Genomic DNA, 14,887 nt, shown 5'->3' with positions numbered 1-14,887 from the left:
CAGTAAACAAAGACCAAGACAATACATTTATGCAGGATTGTTACTAGGAGCAGCCATCCTGGAAAGATAACTTACAACACATTCAAGTTTATGAATCATACCAAACTGCACAAAAGTTTAAAGTAAACAGATAAAGCTGAAGGCCTACTTAGTGTTTGATCACTGAGATTGAGTGTTAAAGTCTTGATTACTTTATGAGTAATTGGCTGTTCCATTTGCTGTATTTGTGCCTTGTGATCTATCAGCTAAGGACAGTGAGTGTTTGTAGCAGAGACCTGTAAAACAGCAAACACAAGGAAAGATGCAATAGCTACTGAACCAGGATACAACAGGAGTGAATAAACACATCCTGATGACCTGCTGTCCTTGTCGGAAAAGTTGCTTGCTATTCCCATTCTCTCAGTTTTTACAGAAGAAAGGAACAGCTTTGTTAATTGAAGGCTTGCAAAACTTAAATGGAGTTTTCAGGAAAGAGCTGTAGCTGTATCTATAGCCCCACAGATTGCGTTTAGCCTGCCAGACTAATTAATTCAGCGTGCTTCTCAAGGAACTTCAGGTTCTTCCTATCACATGTACCCTTCTTAAATTACATCAGCAATCTATTTCTGGAATTCTGTGTTGATACTTTTCATCAACATAGTTATTATCACCTGATAGTCATTATCACCTGCAAGGGTAAGCTGTAATTAAAATCTCCAATGCTGAACAAGCCCAGTAGCCAGTATATACACATTCCACCTTAACAATTCCTTATCACATCACGTTGTGTTAACCAGTACAAGGCCAGAAACCTTTCTTCTCAGCCACAAGTGAGCTACTGATCTCCTAAGTCCAAACATCCACATTTCCTCAATAACTGGATGTCATTATAAACAGAAAGAAGCTTAGCTCTATTTGTGTTTGCTGAGATTTTAATAGTTAAGTAGTAAAACTTTAAGCAATCCCAATCCTGAGATTTTCTTTACAGGATGGTGGACAGCACAAATGGGGGACGTCAGGAAGGACTTACTACCCTTGAAGTTAAAATCGATATAAATCCGATATGCTGATGCCTTATTCTGGCACGCCAAAAGCCCTTTGCCAACTCCTCTAATAACTAGTATTTGAAGAGTGGAGGCAGTACTTCAATGGCAGCATGTGACAGACGTGTCTCATGTTCTAGAAGCTCAAGAATGAAATCAGTCAACAATAAAAAAACCCTAGAGAAAATTCACACAACACATCCTGGAAATAACTGAAAGAAACATGCTATACTGTAGACTTTCAATTAAGTATTGTATGCATCAGTTACTGTATTCTTGACCCACCTACATTTGTAAGAGTACAAGTGTTTATCAAACAAAAGACAAAAAATACCCACAAACTCAGGGCAATCTGAAAAATGCTGGGAGAACCCTCATTATGGATTAATGTAGAGGTCCTTACTGCACAACATGTCTAGACGTTCACCAGAAGCTAAGTGAGAAAACTGTTCACTACTATCTTTACAGATGCTAGAAGTGAACCTCCATCTTCACACTGAAGAATACAGAAGACAATAAATCCAAGACTACTGCTGACACTGAAAAGCTCCAATACATGATTTAACCTCTTGATAGCAAAAAGTAGTTTGAACTTTTAAGATAATAAATCAGAAATCTCAAAAAGCCAACAGAGAAAATATTGCCTAAATATTGCTGAACAGTCGAGAGGATTTGCATCCAAATCAATAAAAAAAAATCGTGCTTTATTATTTATATGTATTATTATTTTAACAAATCATTGCTCTACTATGAATAGAATATATCATCTAAGGAAAGGAACACAAGTGGTACAGTTTTAATTAAAAATTGTAACAAAATGCATGAAAAACCTTTGGGCACAACTGAAAATTTCAGTGGAACTTTGCATTCAGTGTTTTTCTACAGAAACTACAAACCTCTGACACCAAAAAATGCATCAGTAAACCAAATCCATTCATTTCCCCATGTCATACCAACATTCTTCACTTTTTCTACCACTCTGAGCCACTCCTGTATTAACAGCACTGTTCCCTTCATTTCCCATTTGTGATCAGGGTAAAAAAAAGGCTCCCAGTTCCACTATACTCCATACACTTAACAGACTCCTACTGTTATCCTGGAAGTCATCCTTTGGCTCAGTAAAGGCTGTTGGTCTACAGTACTAAAAAAATCACAGTGAACAATTTTCTTTTTTTTCAGTTAATGTTCAAAATGTTAAATAAATTTATCCAGGCAGCAGCTGTCTTATATTTTACATATTGAATATTTTCCCTGGTATGTTGCTGAAGTAAGATAATTTTATTCAAGGGAAAAAAAAAAATCAAGCTGAGACATTGCTAACCAGTAGATAAGAGTTACCATTTACTGAAACTGAGAAGAGGTAGAATTGCTTCTGTTCAAGTCAGTTCATAATGCAAATTATCTGAACTACATACTAAGATATCTTACCAGAAAAAAGCTATAGATGTTCAAGACCTACACTGTAACAGCACTACTGCTCTGAAACAGAATGCAAATTAAGCCTCAGCCTTTCCATTAATCATGAGAACATGACACAAGACAGCAGCTTAAACACATAGCTGAAATTCTAATAGTGATAGCTAGCAGAATTAACTGAAGCTGTTTGAAAGAATTTTGCCTTCTGCAGCAGAACCACAGGAGGAAAAGATTTTCAGAGCTCTAAAGAGGTGAATGTTTGTCACAGATGCTTCCAACTATACTTAAGAAATACAATTCTGTTTGCATTGCTTCAGTTATTGCCGTTTTCCAAGTCCTGTAGACAGCAACATCCCAAAAAAGCATTTTATTCAGCCAGCCTCCCAGAGGAGACAGTGGAGAAAACAGAGCCTGTACAGCCATCAGAAAACAACAGAATAATTATGAGCCAAGACAATAAGGGGAATAAGAAACAAATTGCAGTATGGAGGAGCGTGGCTAAAAAGACAATTTTAATACCACATCATCTTAAAGTAAGATTTTATATACATGTAATACATATCGAACAAATTTATATCACAAAGATTGCAGTTAAGAAAATTCTTTTTCCCAACTGTCTGTGCAACACTGAATGAACTGGCAACTTGGATTTCAGACCAAAAATAAAACGAAGCCCATCTTTATGCAAGGTGCTTGCATATGGTAAACTAGAACAGACTGCCCAGTGTTCAGCCATTTCAAGTCTTCAGAAGAAAAAACTGCTTTTTTTTTTTACCCAACCAATAAATGTAACAATTTTACTCAAAACTCTATTGATGATTTATCATGCTGTCATTACCTTGTCTTTATTAAGCCACCACTCACCATTTATTAATATTATATTATTTTAGACTGCAAGCTCTTCAGAGCAGATGATAAAGAGATTCAGTGGTTATAGAGACCCACGTATTTTGGAAATGTGTGAAAGAGCATTCCAGTCACAAGCACTGCAATACAAACCGCACACATCACTGTTTGGCCTGATCCTTTTTTCAAGTGCTGTAAATACACAGTAGCATAGGAGTAAACTCAGTTTAAGTGGCACATCCAAAAGCAGCAGGTCACCAATATGCTCCTGGAGAAGACGCGAAGTTCATCCATTCTGGATAGGACTGTGACCGAGTTGGCTGTAAATCTCATTGCTTCATCACACACAGAAGGGCTCTTTTTACTTGCTAAGTTCATTTTCCTGTTTGGACAGGAAGTCATCTAGCTAATAATATCTCGATTTTATTCAAATCATTTCTTATCATAGTAATCTTCCAGAAGCAAAGATGATCTTCCAAAAGACAGCAGCTTTAGATTCATAAGTTTATGTTCCTTATACTTTCCAAGACCTCATCGTGGAACCAGCTTTCAGCAAACACACTAGAGTTTTGCAAAGCACAAAAAAGACGTTTGTAGTCTTCTGGGTATACATTACCTGTCTCAACATATTTTGGAATTTCTAGAGCTTTCAATAATTTTCCAGCATTGCCCAAGCTCCATGAACTGAAACAGACAAACAAAAGATGATCACAAAGGAGCACTTTATTCCTGTGAAAAATTAAAGAGCAAGAAGCAGTATCTGAAGATCAATTTCATCCTTCCACGGCTCCGAGAAGTTAACAGTTTCTTCCCATAACACAAGTTATTTTCAATCCATACTGCAAACAGAAAGAAACTCCTACAAAGGCAACGTGCAAATAACACATCCAGCAGACTGAATATCAAACCACACAACCACCTCTATCTCAAGCTGCCTAAATCAGCAACAGGCATTGCAGAAAAAAAAGGGGGGTTACTCTTCAGCATCTGGGAAATGAAAGCCACGGTGATTTTCAAGAAAGTGCTTTGTACTGCGTGATTTAGCACGGCTTACACCACCCAGGTATTTTCATCTATATATAAACACAAACTGTTATGTATAATTCACAAACTGTTACCACTTCATTTATATGAAAACTAGACCTTTTATAAATGTGCATACACATTAATTATTTCCCAGGCAATAAAAGGTATCTAAATATACAGAAGATGCACATTAAAAGCCTTCAAGGTCAGCTTCACTTCCTGGCTGAAAGTCAGAGGGGAGAGCAGGTACGTCATTGAGCTTTAAGAAGGAAATTCATTAAAGCTTTTCGCACTTGTCTTTGTTAATGAGTAACTGGAACTTATTGCCATTTTTTTTATACCCCACAGCTCCTATCTGGAAACTTACATCCATAAGCCCCTTCCAACAAGTGAGACATACATTAATTATTTTCATCAACAAATGAAGTCAGTACTTTAGAGAGTGCAAACACGTCTCACTTATGGGAACAGAAATCTGGTGACCAAAAAGCAAAGCCAATAGCTCCACTGTCATTATCAAAGGGAATAATTAGAGAGCTGCAAAATTGGGAAATAATTCTAAAAACTGACTTCTGATTTCAATAACAGAAAGCCATTTGAGGACACCCCTACTCAACCTTCAATAACCTTCAGCTAATTTCATCATAAGAAACATCAAAGCAATGTTAATCTAAACCTCTGCTTCAGCTTTTTAATTTTCATACTTGCAAAATCTTGGTGACTTTATTATGTCTAAAGTGAATGAAAGTTTCTTGCAGACATATGAATTATAGACACTTAATGCAAATCTATACTCTACATACTTGTCTACCTTCCTGCTAAGCCTCAAAATTGTGAACAAAGACCAGGAATAGTACCCAAAAATAGAGTATTTGGGTCTGGAAAGATGAAATTTTCTATTCCATGCGTAGATAATTAATAAAGAGGTTCTATTTCAGCTACAAATAAGAAAAATAGAAAGAGTATAAAAGCTGTACTTCTTCCATACTTACTTTAATCTATCAATAAGTTTAGACCTGGGTTTAGTAAGACACTGCTTCACCATGAAAATAAAGGTGGCTGAATTAGCTGGCTTCAAGCCCCCTGTAAATAGGTTTTCCTGGGGAGTCAGTCGTACCAAACATAAATGGTCATTTGGCAGCAGCTGCAAGAACAACAAAACGAGTCACTGAAAATAACTCATTTTTAAGACGTCTGCCTTTCTCTTAGACAAAGTGCTTCACCTGTACCAGTAATAACATTTCTGAAAGAGTTTTAGAAGTCGTAACAAGGTGATTCCGTTGGATGCCAAGGCTATAAAACTTCAATCTGTAACTAAAATTGCTTTACAACAAAGGTAATGAGGAATTAAACACACACACTACAACTTAATTTTTATTTTTATTTCTATTAAATCTAATTTAATTATCTCAGTGGAAACAGACAATACTTCTGATGCATCTGCATGCCACCTGTGAGCTTTAACTAGAAGACTTCCTAGAAAATACACTACTTGCAAACAAAAGAGATCTGTGTGAACACTGTCATAAAGTTACTTTTAACCTGTACCAAAGTGGTTTAGCTGCTTCTCTAAAAGGAGAGAAGGCAATACAATATTCTTACCGTGCTCCTTGGAATTGCCAGTCTCCCATTTTTGAAATTAGTTAGAAACGATGACCAAGGTTCCTATGAGAGGGAGCAAATACATTACAGAATTCAAGTGCTTTGTGACAACTTAGAAAAACGTTTATCATCAATCCTGTCAAATTAGAAAAATATTTAATTTTAAATTTTATTCAACAACTGCACTCCAGAAGCAGCTATAAGCACATCCAAGGAAGATAGTGTAAGACAAGTGCGTGCCTATACAATAGTTCCTTAAGCTCCCCAATCATTATGGTTTCCTTCAATCCTATCATATTTAGAAAAGTGTTCATTTTCCCTCATGGTATAAGCTATTTGGAGGACAACAGGATAGCTGAAGTTTTTATTTTAAACTAGCATAACATTTAAACTGTGAAAGAGGTTCCTAGAAAAACAGGGCACAGGCAAAAACAGATCTTCAAAAAGTGAATGCTGATATTTGGGCTCTGTTGGGGAAACAATTTAAAAAAACTTCTCTAAACTAAACCACAACACATTTGATAAGGTATGGTGCTTCTCGACTAACAGGAGAAGCAGGCTCTCGTTGCATGACAAGCATTTCTATAGTAGAAAATATGATTTCTACTGAAAACTGTTCAGGAAGGCAAAAGCATGCATGAAGTCTAAATACAGAGGACATGAAAAGCAGACTGTGAGACTGGAAGAGCAGTCTGAGTCTCACACAACACACAGCCAAGACTGAAAAGACTCTTCTATATCCAAGTCTTCAGTAGTTCTCAAACTAATCTAAAAGTCAGATTACTTTCCAGTTGGTTTACAACTGCAAAAACAGTATGAATTCCTTTCAGTATACACAATCATAGCATAATATCAAGCTCAGTACAAAAAATTACCATGTGCAGTAGCTGAATATCACATCCCACTTGCCAAAGCACAGAAAGTGCTTGGTAAGTTCTCATTTCCCCAGGCTTTGCTGTTAACACCTAACAAAACAACAAAGCAAGAATATTTTTATTTCAAAAAACAAGATTACTTCTTCATCTAAGAAAATCCTTATAATCTTAACAAGTGGCAAGAACTTCAGAGACAAATCTATAATTCCCAAGTGAAGTTACATTAGGCATCAAATTTGTGCTATTTTAGTACATTCTGCAGCCTTAAGTATTTCTTCGTAGTAACTATTTGGATAACTGAACCATGTAAGAATTTCCAGCTTGTAGTTCCTGGCTCCTTGCAAGGCACAGACGATTTACATACAGAGGAGAAACAAGGATCATATTTTGTTTTAAAAATTCAATGAAGGCAGAGTTTACAGCTTGAGTTCTTTCACCCTGCTAAGAGAACACTCCCAATAAGATACACAGTAAGCCAAGCTGAGTATTAAGCAGCTTGCAGTCACCCTCCTGATATTACAATATTGCAGTCTTAACTCTTAGTGATAAAAACAGAAAAAAACCACCACAAAATCAAAAAGAAAACTCATGTGGTTGTGTTCAAATAGGTCAGGGAAAGAAGTCATAACAGATATCTAACTTCTCATAAAGTATTTAGAGAGTTCTGACATACAATCAACCAAAAGAATATAAATGGCAGAGTACCAGAAGAGCCCACTAAAAGAAGGTTCTCAATGCTTTTACTTCGGTTCCCAAAACTCATTTAGGAAGATTCATAATTCTTTGCTCAGAAGTCTGGCCACTAGAAAGATAATAGGTTGGTATTTCAGGGGTATCCAGTCTGTCATTTTGCAGATGAACATACTCATTACTTTAATTCTCTCTTCCAGTAGAGCGTTAGACAGCATATAGCTTGCATAGGCACACCTGAAAGTCTTTCCTTACCTCAAGTAATCAAAGTTTAGTGCTTTATGAACCTGTTTCATAAAAAGTAGCCTTGAACTCTAAGTACAATTCAAAAAGATTGGGACAGCACCAATTATGAACATGCAACCCAGAAAGCTACTCTCCATCTTAGCGTACACAGCTTCAATAAAAAGGTGTGCAAACTGTTCACGTTTTTTTCCTCTATTTTTTTTTTCAGTATTGCATACAAAGGTGACTCAAGAGGACATCAAATAGAGTTTGCTATTTAGTAATTCCAAATCCTCTTCAAGAGGCCTTATGAATTCCCTCTTCAGTGACCATTACCTGCAACTTGGAAACAATTATGTTGCAAAAGCACCACAGCATTTGAGCACCTTCAGAAGTTACAAGGGCAAGCAGCTCTGCTGCTGCTGCACATCCTCACAAGGACCAACCTTCACATTTGAAGGATTTGCAGTTAAGTGACAAACGGACTTTTTTTTTTGTCAGCGTTATTAATACAAAGAGAACAAATAGGAAACAGACAACAAAAAAAATCTGGCAGAAGAAAAAAAGAAATTCCCAAGCAAAAAGGTTAACTACACAATGTTTTGGTGTTCACTAAAGCATTGCTTATTCTCTACTACCTTTAAAATCTCTTGCACATACCTTGTACTCTTTTTCACTTATAAAGATGTTGAGTTCTACTCTTCCATATCTGTATATGGAACTGCATTCATACAGGATAAAAAGTAGCCTCCAAAGTTTGCTCCTCTCCTTTTGTTGTGGAAAGATTCCAAAAATTTTCACAGGTATATCTGTTTCAACAACATGTAAAAGTGTCTTTAAAATTTTACAATAGGCACTAGACAATCTCATTAATACTAACGTGTAGGTTAAAACACAAATAAGAAAAAAAGATCTGTCCATTCATTTTATTCAAGAACGAATAAAATTCAAACTTTATTCAAAGCTAAGCCCTGTCTGCATCAGCCTAAATCTTTGTTATGACAAACAGCTGCAACTTTGCTTTGTCACTTCTTGAAGCTATTACGAACCTAACTAAATAAAACTGAAATCTGGGAAATAAGCAAACAACATCCATGACTCCAACAAACATGTTAAAATCCCAAAGATCTTGCCAAAACACCTACATGCCCTTCACATGTCTTTGTAATGTGTGATCATATACACGTACCTGCTCTCCAAGGAACTGGAGCTATTCCCATGGCTTCAAAAAGTTTGTCAGAACACACAGCAGGTGGTTTCACTGCTCCGGTTACCAAAGGATCCAGTCTGAAGAAATCACCGTAAATTACCTTTAATTGTCCATCCAGGCTATTCTCTAAGGACTAAACCAAATTAAGTTTCAGTTGAAGAAATCTGGATGAAGTAAGGTGCCTCACAAAACACTCAACCCAGACAAAATATTGCTCAAGCGCTACAGAAAACAAATATCCAGTCAGAAAGAGTCACATCTCAAAGTTTCTTCTTATAACTGACAGACAGAACAGCTTCCTCTATTACGCAAGGCACTTCTGTGCTGCTCAACTGGAGCTTTTAAATCCCTCCCCAAACGAGTAATAAAGCTGTATTAATCTGCACAAACCACTACTTTTAGCGATTCACAACTGCAATCTTCATACGTGCAGAGATTCATACACAAAATGTGACTTCAGTACACGTTTTAAAACAGGTGAGAGTCTTAACTTCCTCATCTCTACTGTAAGGCAATCCACGCAGCACAACTTCTGATGCTCTGTGTCTGAGAACTTTTGAAACCACGCAACGCCAAAGTGAGGAGAAGAGGCAACACTTGTCAGTGCTCCAGTACTGCCAGCCAACAGCAGGACAACAGATCAAATAATAGCGTGAGATAATAACCAACACTGCCTTCATAGATTTTTGAAAGCTACATACATACACTCTGCATAAGTACACCACTGCAATGATTTTGATGAGTACTGCCTCTAATTCATATGTGGAACTATTCCAGGGAGAAGAAGACAGTTACTGAACGTGCAATGTGAAACCAAACAGTACATAATACTAAGCGTTATTTCAGATGTTACAAGTAATGATTAGCAGCTAATTCCTTTTTGACCCAACACTAACTACACATTTCTGAATTCATGTCTTACTTTCCTCTTAAGTCTTAGAAATGGGATACCATACCAGATACGTACCTGTAGTTTTGAAAGAAAAGCTGGGTGACTTTCTAGAGCTACCACTCTGACACCTGCATTGAGCAGAGTGCGGGTCAAGACTCCAGGACCTGAAAAGGCAAAAAAAAAAAAAAACATTATTATTTGAAGTTATTTTCTGTTTGTGATTTTCTCAACACAGCCCCTGGGGCATCTCCTTCAATGAGGAGATAGCTCACATTACCTAAGCGTGCCTCAAAACAGTGAGAAAACATTTACACATGGCCTTCCTCAGATTACTCAATGCATTACACTGAGGGAACACTGGGTCTATCTGAAGTTTCTACCCTGCTTTTTCCTTTGTCAGCTGAAACACATTTTGAAACCACAACCACATTATCTGTACGGGCAAAAGAGAATCACAGAATCCTTAGTTGGAAGGGACCTCTGAAGGCCATCTAGTCCAACTGCCTGCACTGAACAGGGACAGCACAATACTCAGTGGAGTGTGACACATCACTCCTGTAAGGGGTGGGAAGGGCTGACCACATTGGCAAGCGTAAAACCATTAGGTACTGCAGGTGAGCTCTGTGAAGGGCCCGCAGCCCGTGGCTGTGCTTTTCGGCGGAGGCAGCGTCAGCCCACAACACCCAGCGCATCACCCACGGAAGGATTTCAATCCCTATTAGCAAAGCGTTCTTCAGCGTCAACGACCCGAGCCTCAAGCAATCGCTCACGCTCGTCCAAAGCTCTGCCCAACAGAAAGCCGTTTGCACACCCCACGAGCAGCCCGCCTCCCCCAGCAGTCCCGTCCCGCAGCCCACCCTGACCCCGCAAGGTCACCGGCGCACGCCGAGCCCCAGCGCGGCCCGGGCGGGAGCGGCGGCCAGCTTACCGGGCGCGCACTCCAGCACGACGTGCTGCGGGCCGGAGCCGGCCTGCAGGCAGCGCTGCACGGTGCGCGCCAGCTGCGGGCAGACGATGAAGCGGCCGCAGCGGCCGCCGGTCTGCGGGACCAGCCGCTCCGCTTCGGCCGCCTGCGGCACCCGCAGCTCCGGGCTCGGCCACCATCCCGCGGCACGCCGCGCCGCCGCCCAGCACGGCCCCCGCTCGCCCAGCAGCGGCCGCAGCCCCGCCGCGAGGAGGCGGCCGCAGCCCGCGGCGCCCGGCAGAGCGCGGCCCGCCCGCATGGCGCCCCGCCGCCCGCGCTCCGAGCCCCGGCCGCGATTTCCGCGGCAACGCGGAGCGTCACTTCCGCCTCGGGCCGGCCCTCTCTGGCGCCCTTCCGCTCTACCGTCGGCGGCAGGTCCCTCTGGCCGCCGTCTTCTCTACGCCGGCAGTCCCGGGCGGCCGGCGGCTGCGGGGCGAAGCGGAGCCCAGAGAGAGGATCCCCCCGCTCCCCCGACACACGCCGCGCTATGCCGAGCGCCCGCTCCTCGCCGCCCTCAGCGGGCGCCTGAGCCGCAGCCGAGGTGAGCCGAGCCGAGCCGAGCCGAGCCGAGCAGGGGGGGCTTGTCCCCGGAGGAGGAGCGCACGCACAGACACACCGGGAGCGGATAGCGGCACGGAGGGTGCGGGGAGCCCCGCACGGCCACCCGGCTCCTGCCGGGGAAGCGGGGCGGCCGCTGCCGGGCGTGCGCGGGGTGCCCGGGGCCCAGCGGGGAGCGGTGCCGGGCAGGGCGGCCCCGCCGGCTGCAGGCTCCGTGTGGCCGGTTTCTCAAATGCTTTTCGGAAAATGAACGCGCGTTGCCTGAACTCCTCGCGTCCTGCCTACAGCTGCGGGCGGGCGGCTGACCGCGCGAGGCGTGGAGCTCTGGAGGCAGTGTCCCCCTCGTTGCAGGAGGGGTCTGCGGCCGCGGAACGGAGCGGGTTCGGGTCGGTGCCGTGTGATTGTGTGCAAGTTCTCCGTGTCCACGCATCTCATGTCCCTATTCGTAAAATAAGAAATGGGCGCTCACCCGCTTGCTGAACAGAGTGTCGTTCTGTGTGACATATCTCCACCCCACGGAGCTTGGGGCACGGAAGCGTGGTTTTCTTATCTTCTGTCTGACAGGTCTGTGCCCAGGGGCTGGGCTGAGATGGGTGAAGACTGCAGACCCCTCGCTGACTGCAGCACTCCTTCCTGTCTGCAGTTTATTTTTAAATACTCTGCTGTTTGCACCGAGTACTGTTACACAGTTTTCCTTAAGGGAAATGGACGGGATAGACATCAATCCATTTTTAAACTGGACTTTGTGTTTTAAATAGCTTTCTTTCCTCTCTTACTAATTAGTCTGTTAATTCTGTAATTTGTAGGTCTTTCAGAACATCAAAAGGAACTTGCTTTTCCTAGACGGTGTAGTTAGTAATGTCCTAATTCAGCATTTCTCGTTGAAGTTTCATGGTAAGCTCTGGCTTACTGTAGTTCCTATACCATCATTTTCTATTCCGTGCCTTCAGAGACAAAATAAAGAATTTTGGAAAAATCTGTTGCCATCTAGCAGTCCCTTTGTACGTGTGTTGAGACCACACCTCAGATGCTTGTTCGGTCCCTACAGGAAGGATATTGCCTTGCTCAAGCGTGTGCAGAGAATAGTGAGGAAGGGACTCAAAAACAAGACCTGCAAGGAGCGGCCAAATGAACTTGGACTGCTTAAATCTGGAGAGGAGGGGGCTGAGACCTCACAGCTTTCTTGAAAGGAGGTCACAGCGAGGAGGGTGCTGGTCTCATTCCTCTGGGTGACCAATGATGGGGCATGAGTCAGTGACCTCAGGTTGCACCAGGTGAAGGTTAGACTGCATATCAGGAAGAATGTCTTCACATAGAGAGTGGTTAGGCATTAGAGAGGACTGTCCAGGGAGATGGAGGACTCCTCATCCACGGAGGTATTTAAGAGATGTGTGGACGTGACACCGAGGGTCATGGCTTGGGATGTCGTGGGTGAGGCTGATGATTGGACTCGGTGACTGACGTCTTTTCCAACATAGATGTTTTTATGATTCTAAAGCACCTGGGAGCATTAGGGTCTTATTTGTGTGGGCTGTACAGAGTAATTGAAATCATTCTCAAGTCTTTGCTAAGTAAGGTCCAAGCCTATCCTCTGACATCCTTCATACACTAGAAACTACTTGTTTTTTCTTCATATTTTCATTTAATTTAGAATATTACTTCCCTACATTTAACCACAGATTGCTACATTATACATTTATGATTGTCTTTTTTCTTTTTCCCCTGATAGAGGAGCCTACCCTATATACATTTACCAAATCTTGCACGCACAGAGGACTATATGACTACCTCTTTCTGACCGGGTCGTAATCCTTGAAAAAACATTGAGTCCTTAGGAAAATGGTAAGCTTTGTACATCTTTTGTTTAGAATTACAATGCAGAAAGTTGTTTAATACAGTAACGTATATCCCACAGACGTCAAGTTGGGGATGTTTGTCAGATATCAGCTGATCACATGGCTTATATTTTCTAATCTAGCTATTACCATAAACAAATATTTGAATTCACAGTCTTACATCATAGGGCCATATGTCTTTGTAATTTAAGATCATTGTTGGCTGCTCTGAAATTGTTTCCTCCTAATTATTGTTTTCTGAGATAGAGAAAAAATCAAAAGCATCCCAGCCTGTTTCAACCAAGAGAGCTCATTTCTCATGTGTGTCTAGAGGATCAGTAAAGAGATACTTCTCAGTGGTTCTAAATGTCTTTTGCATTCACTTGAGTTATCTCCAAGTAAGGTTTTTTTGTTTATTTGTTTGTTTTAATTTTAGAGATATTTTGCTGTGTCAGCATTTACTACTTAATGATAGTAAATATTGACAAGCACTTCTGAAAGGGAGAATTGACGTAGTTTAGAAACTCGATCTCAAGCTCTTCCAACTCTTATGCGTGTACTTTATTTCACATACAAATGCAGAACTTCTGTCTTGTACTAAAACAATACATAGGTTAAAGGAAGTTTGCAGGATCATAGTTTTTCTTTACCTTGGTAGTGATACTCATCATTTGATTCTCCTTCTTGGCTCAGAATACAGATTGTTTGCTGGTTTGATTTCAGAAACTTTCTGGTTCATTCATCATGTCGCATTTTGTCACTGCATCACTGTAAAATGTAATCTTAATCATATTAGCTTCAGTACTCTGAAAAAGAAATAACTTGCTGCGTGCTTGAACTGACAGCAATAACTCTGTGCCTTACTGAGATGCAGAATGTTGCAGAATTGTTGTTTTCACATGCACTTTATTTGGTCTGTTTCATTAATCTCATTGTAATACTTCGGATGGTGACCAAGGAAAGTGGTGGACAAGTGGTAAGAGATATCTTCAGAAATGCTGGAAGTGTCTGCACTCATCAAATGGCAAAATATCATCAAAACATGGGAAATAGTCCATAGGAGTATCTGTTTTTTAAATCATTGTGCAATCTCAGTATTTTGTCCTGTTCCCTTGTCCTCCATTGCAAGTCCATATGTTAAAAAGAGATGCAGTAGCACTTAATTCTGTGCCACAATTTGGTTTAAGGTACAGCCAATGGGTTACAAACTTTCTGTATTGAAAATCTTCCTACTAAATGAAAATTTGTTCCTTATATAATGAAGTCGGTAATCTTACATTCTGAGCCACTATGCTTTATAAACCTTGAATTATTGCTATTTTACATGCAATCTGTTGACACTGAAAAACAGCCACGCTCTTGGATTTGAAGGATTCAGCTGTGGGTTGTTTTTTGCTGTTTAGCTGAATTATTAGTAGTAAGAGAAGCAGGAGTCTGGGGTTCCTTAGGAGCTTGCCTGCTATGTGTGACAGCGTAGCTTCCAGCATAGCATTACAAACACATAAAACCTGATTAATTGGGAATTACTGACCTTTAAAACGAGCTAGATGAACTATGCAGATCACTGAAGAACTCCTAGGTACTAATTAAGAGAAGCAATTAAGTTATTCTGTGAGATCATTTCTGAGCACAAGGTGTACGATCGTGTATGTGACCATAAACTTATTTGAAAAACCTCTGTTAAACCACTTTTCTTTGGTGTATTTCTGTTGGCATAACACCCTAT

At 40.9% G+C, this 14,887-nt stretch overlaps 2 protein-coding genes across 2 annotated transcripts in view; one reads left to right on the top strand and one right to left on the bottom strand.

Annotated features, from left to right (window-relative positions):
* Nucleotides 1-3,685: 3,685 nt before the first annotated feature.
* On the bottom strand, nucleotides 3,686-11,027 carry TFB2M (transcription factor B2, mitochondrial). Its single transcript, XM_065729564.1, has 8 exons — nucleotides 10,733-11,027; nucleotides 9,880-9,968; nucleotides 8,892-9,045; nucleotides 8,363-8,511; nucleotides 6,788-6,877; nucleotides 5,913-5,975; nucleotides 5,303-5,454; nucleotides 3,686-3,968 (listed from the first exon to the last, which is right to left on the bottom strand). The coding sequence occupies exons 1-8, from the start codon at nucleotides 11,025-11,027 to the stop codon at nucleotides 3,782-3,784; spliced, it is 1,179 nt and encodes a 392-aa protein (XP_065585636.1). The 3' UTR covers nucleotides 3,686-3,781.
* An 86-nt stretch (nucleotides 11,028-11,113) lies between these two features.
* Nucleotides 11,114-14,887, top strand: part of CNST (consortin, connexin sorting protein) — a 135,496-nt gene continuing 131,722 nt past the window's right edge. The window contains exon 1 of the mRNA XM_065729609.1: nucleotides 11,114-11,309. The gene's annotated coding sequence lies outside the window, so the exon portion shown is untranslated. The remainder of the gene's footprint in view (nucleotides 11,310-14,887) is intronic.

Source organism: Cyrtonyx montezumae, unplaced genomic scaffold, assembly GCF_038088225.1.
Source record: "Cyrtonyx montezumae isolate F1298 unplaced genomic scaffold, pur_monq_1.0 scaffold_0, whole genome shotgun sequence".
NCBI classification, from domain to species: Eukaryota; Metazoa; Chordata; class Aves; order Galliformes; family Odontophoridae; genus Cyrtonyx; species Cyrtonyx montezumae.
This window is presented reverse-complemented; position numbering and strand designations above follow the sequence as displayed.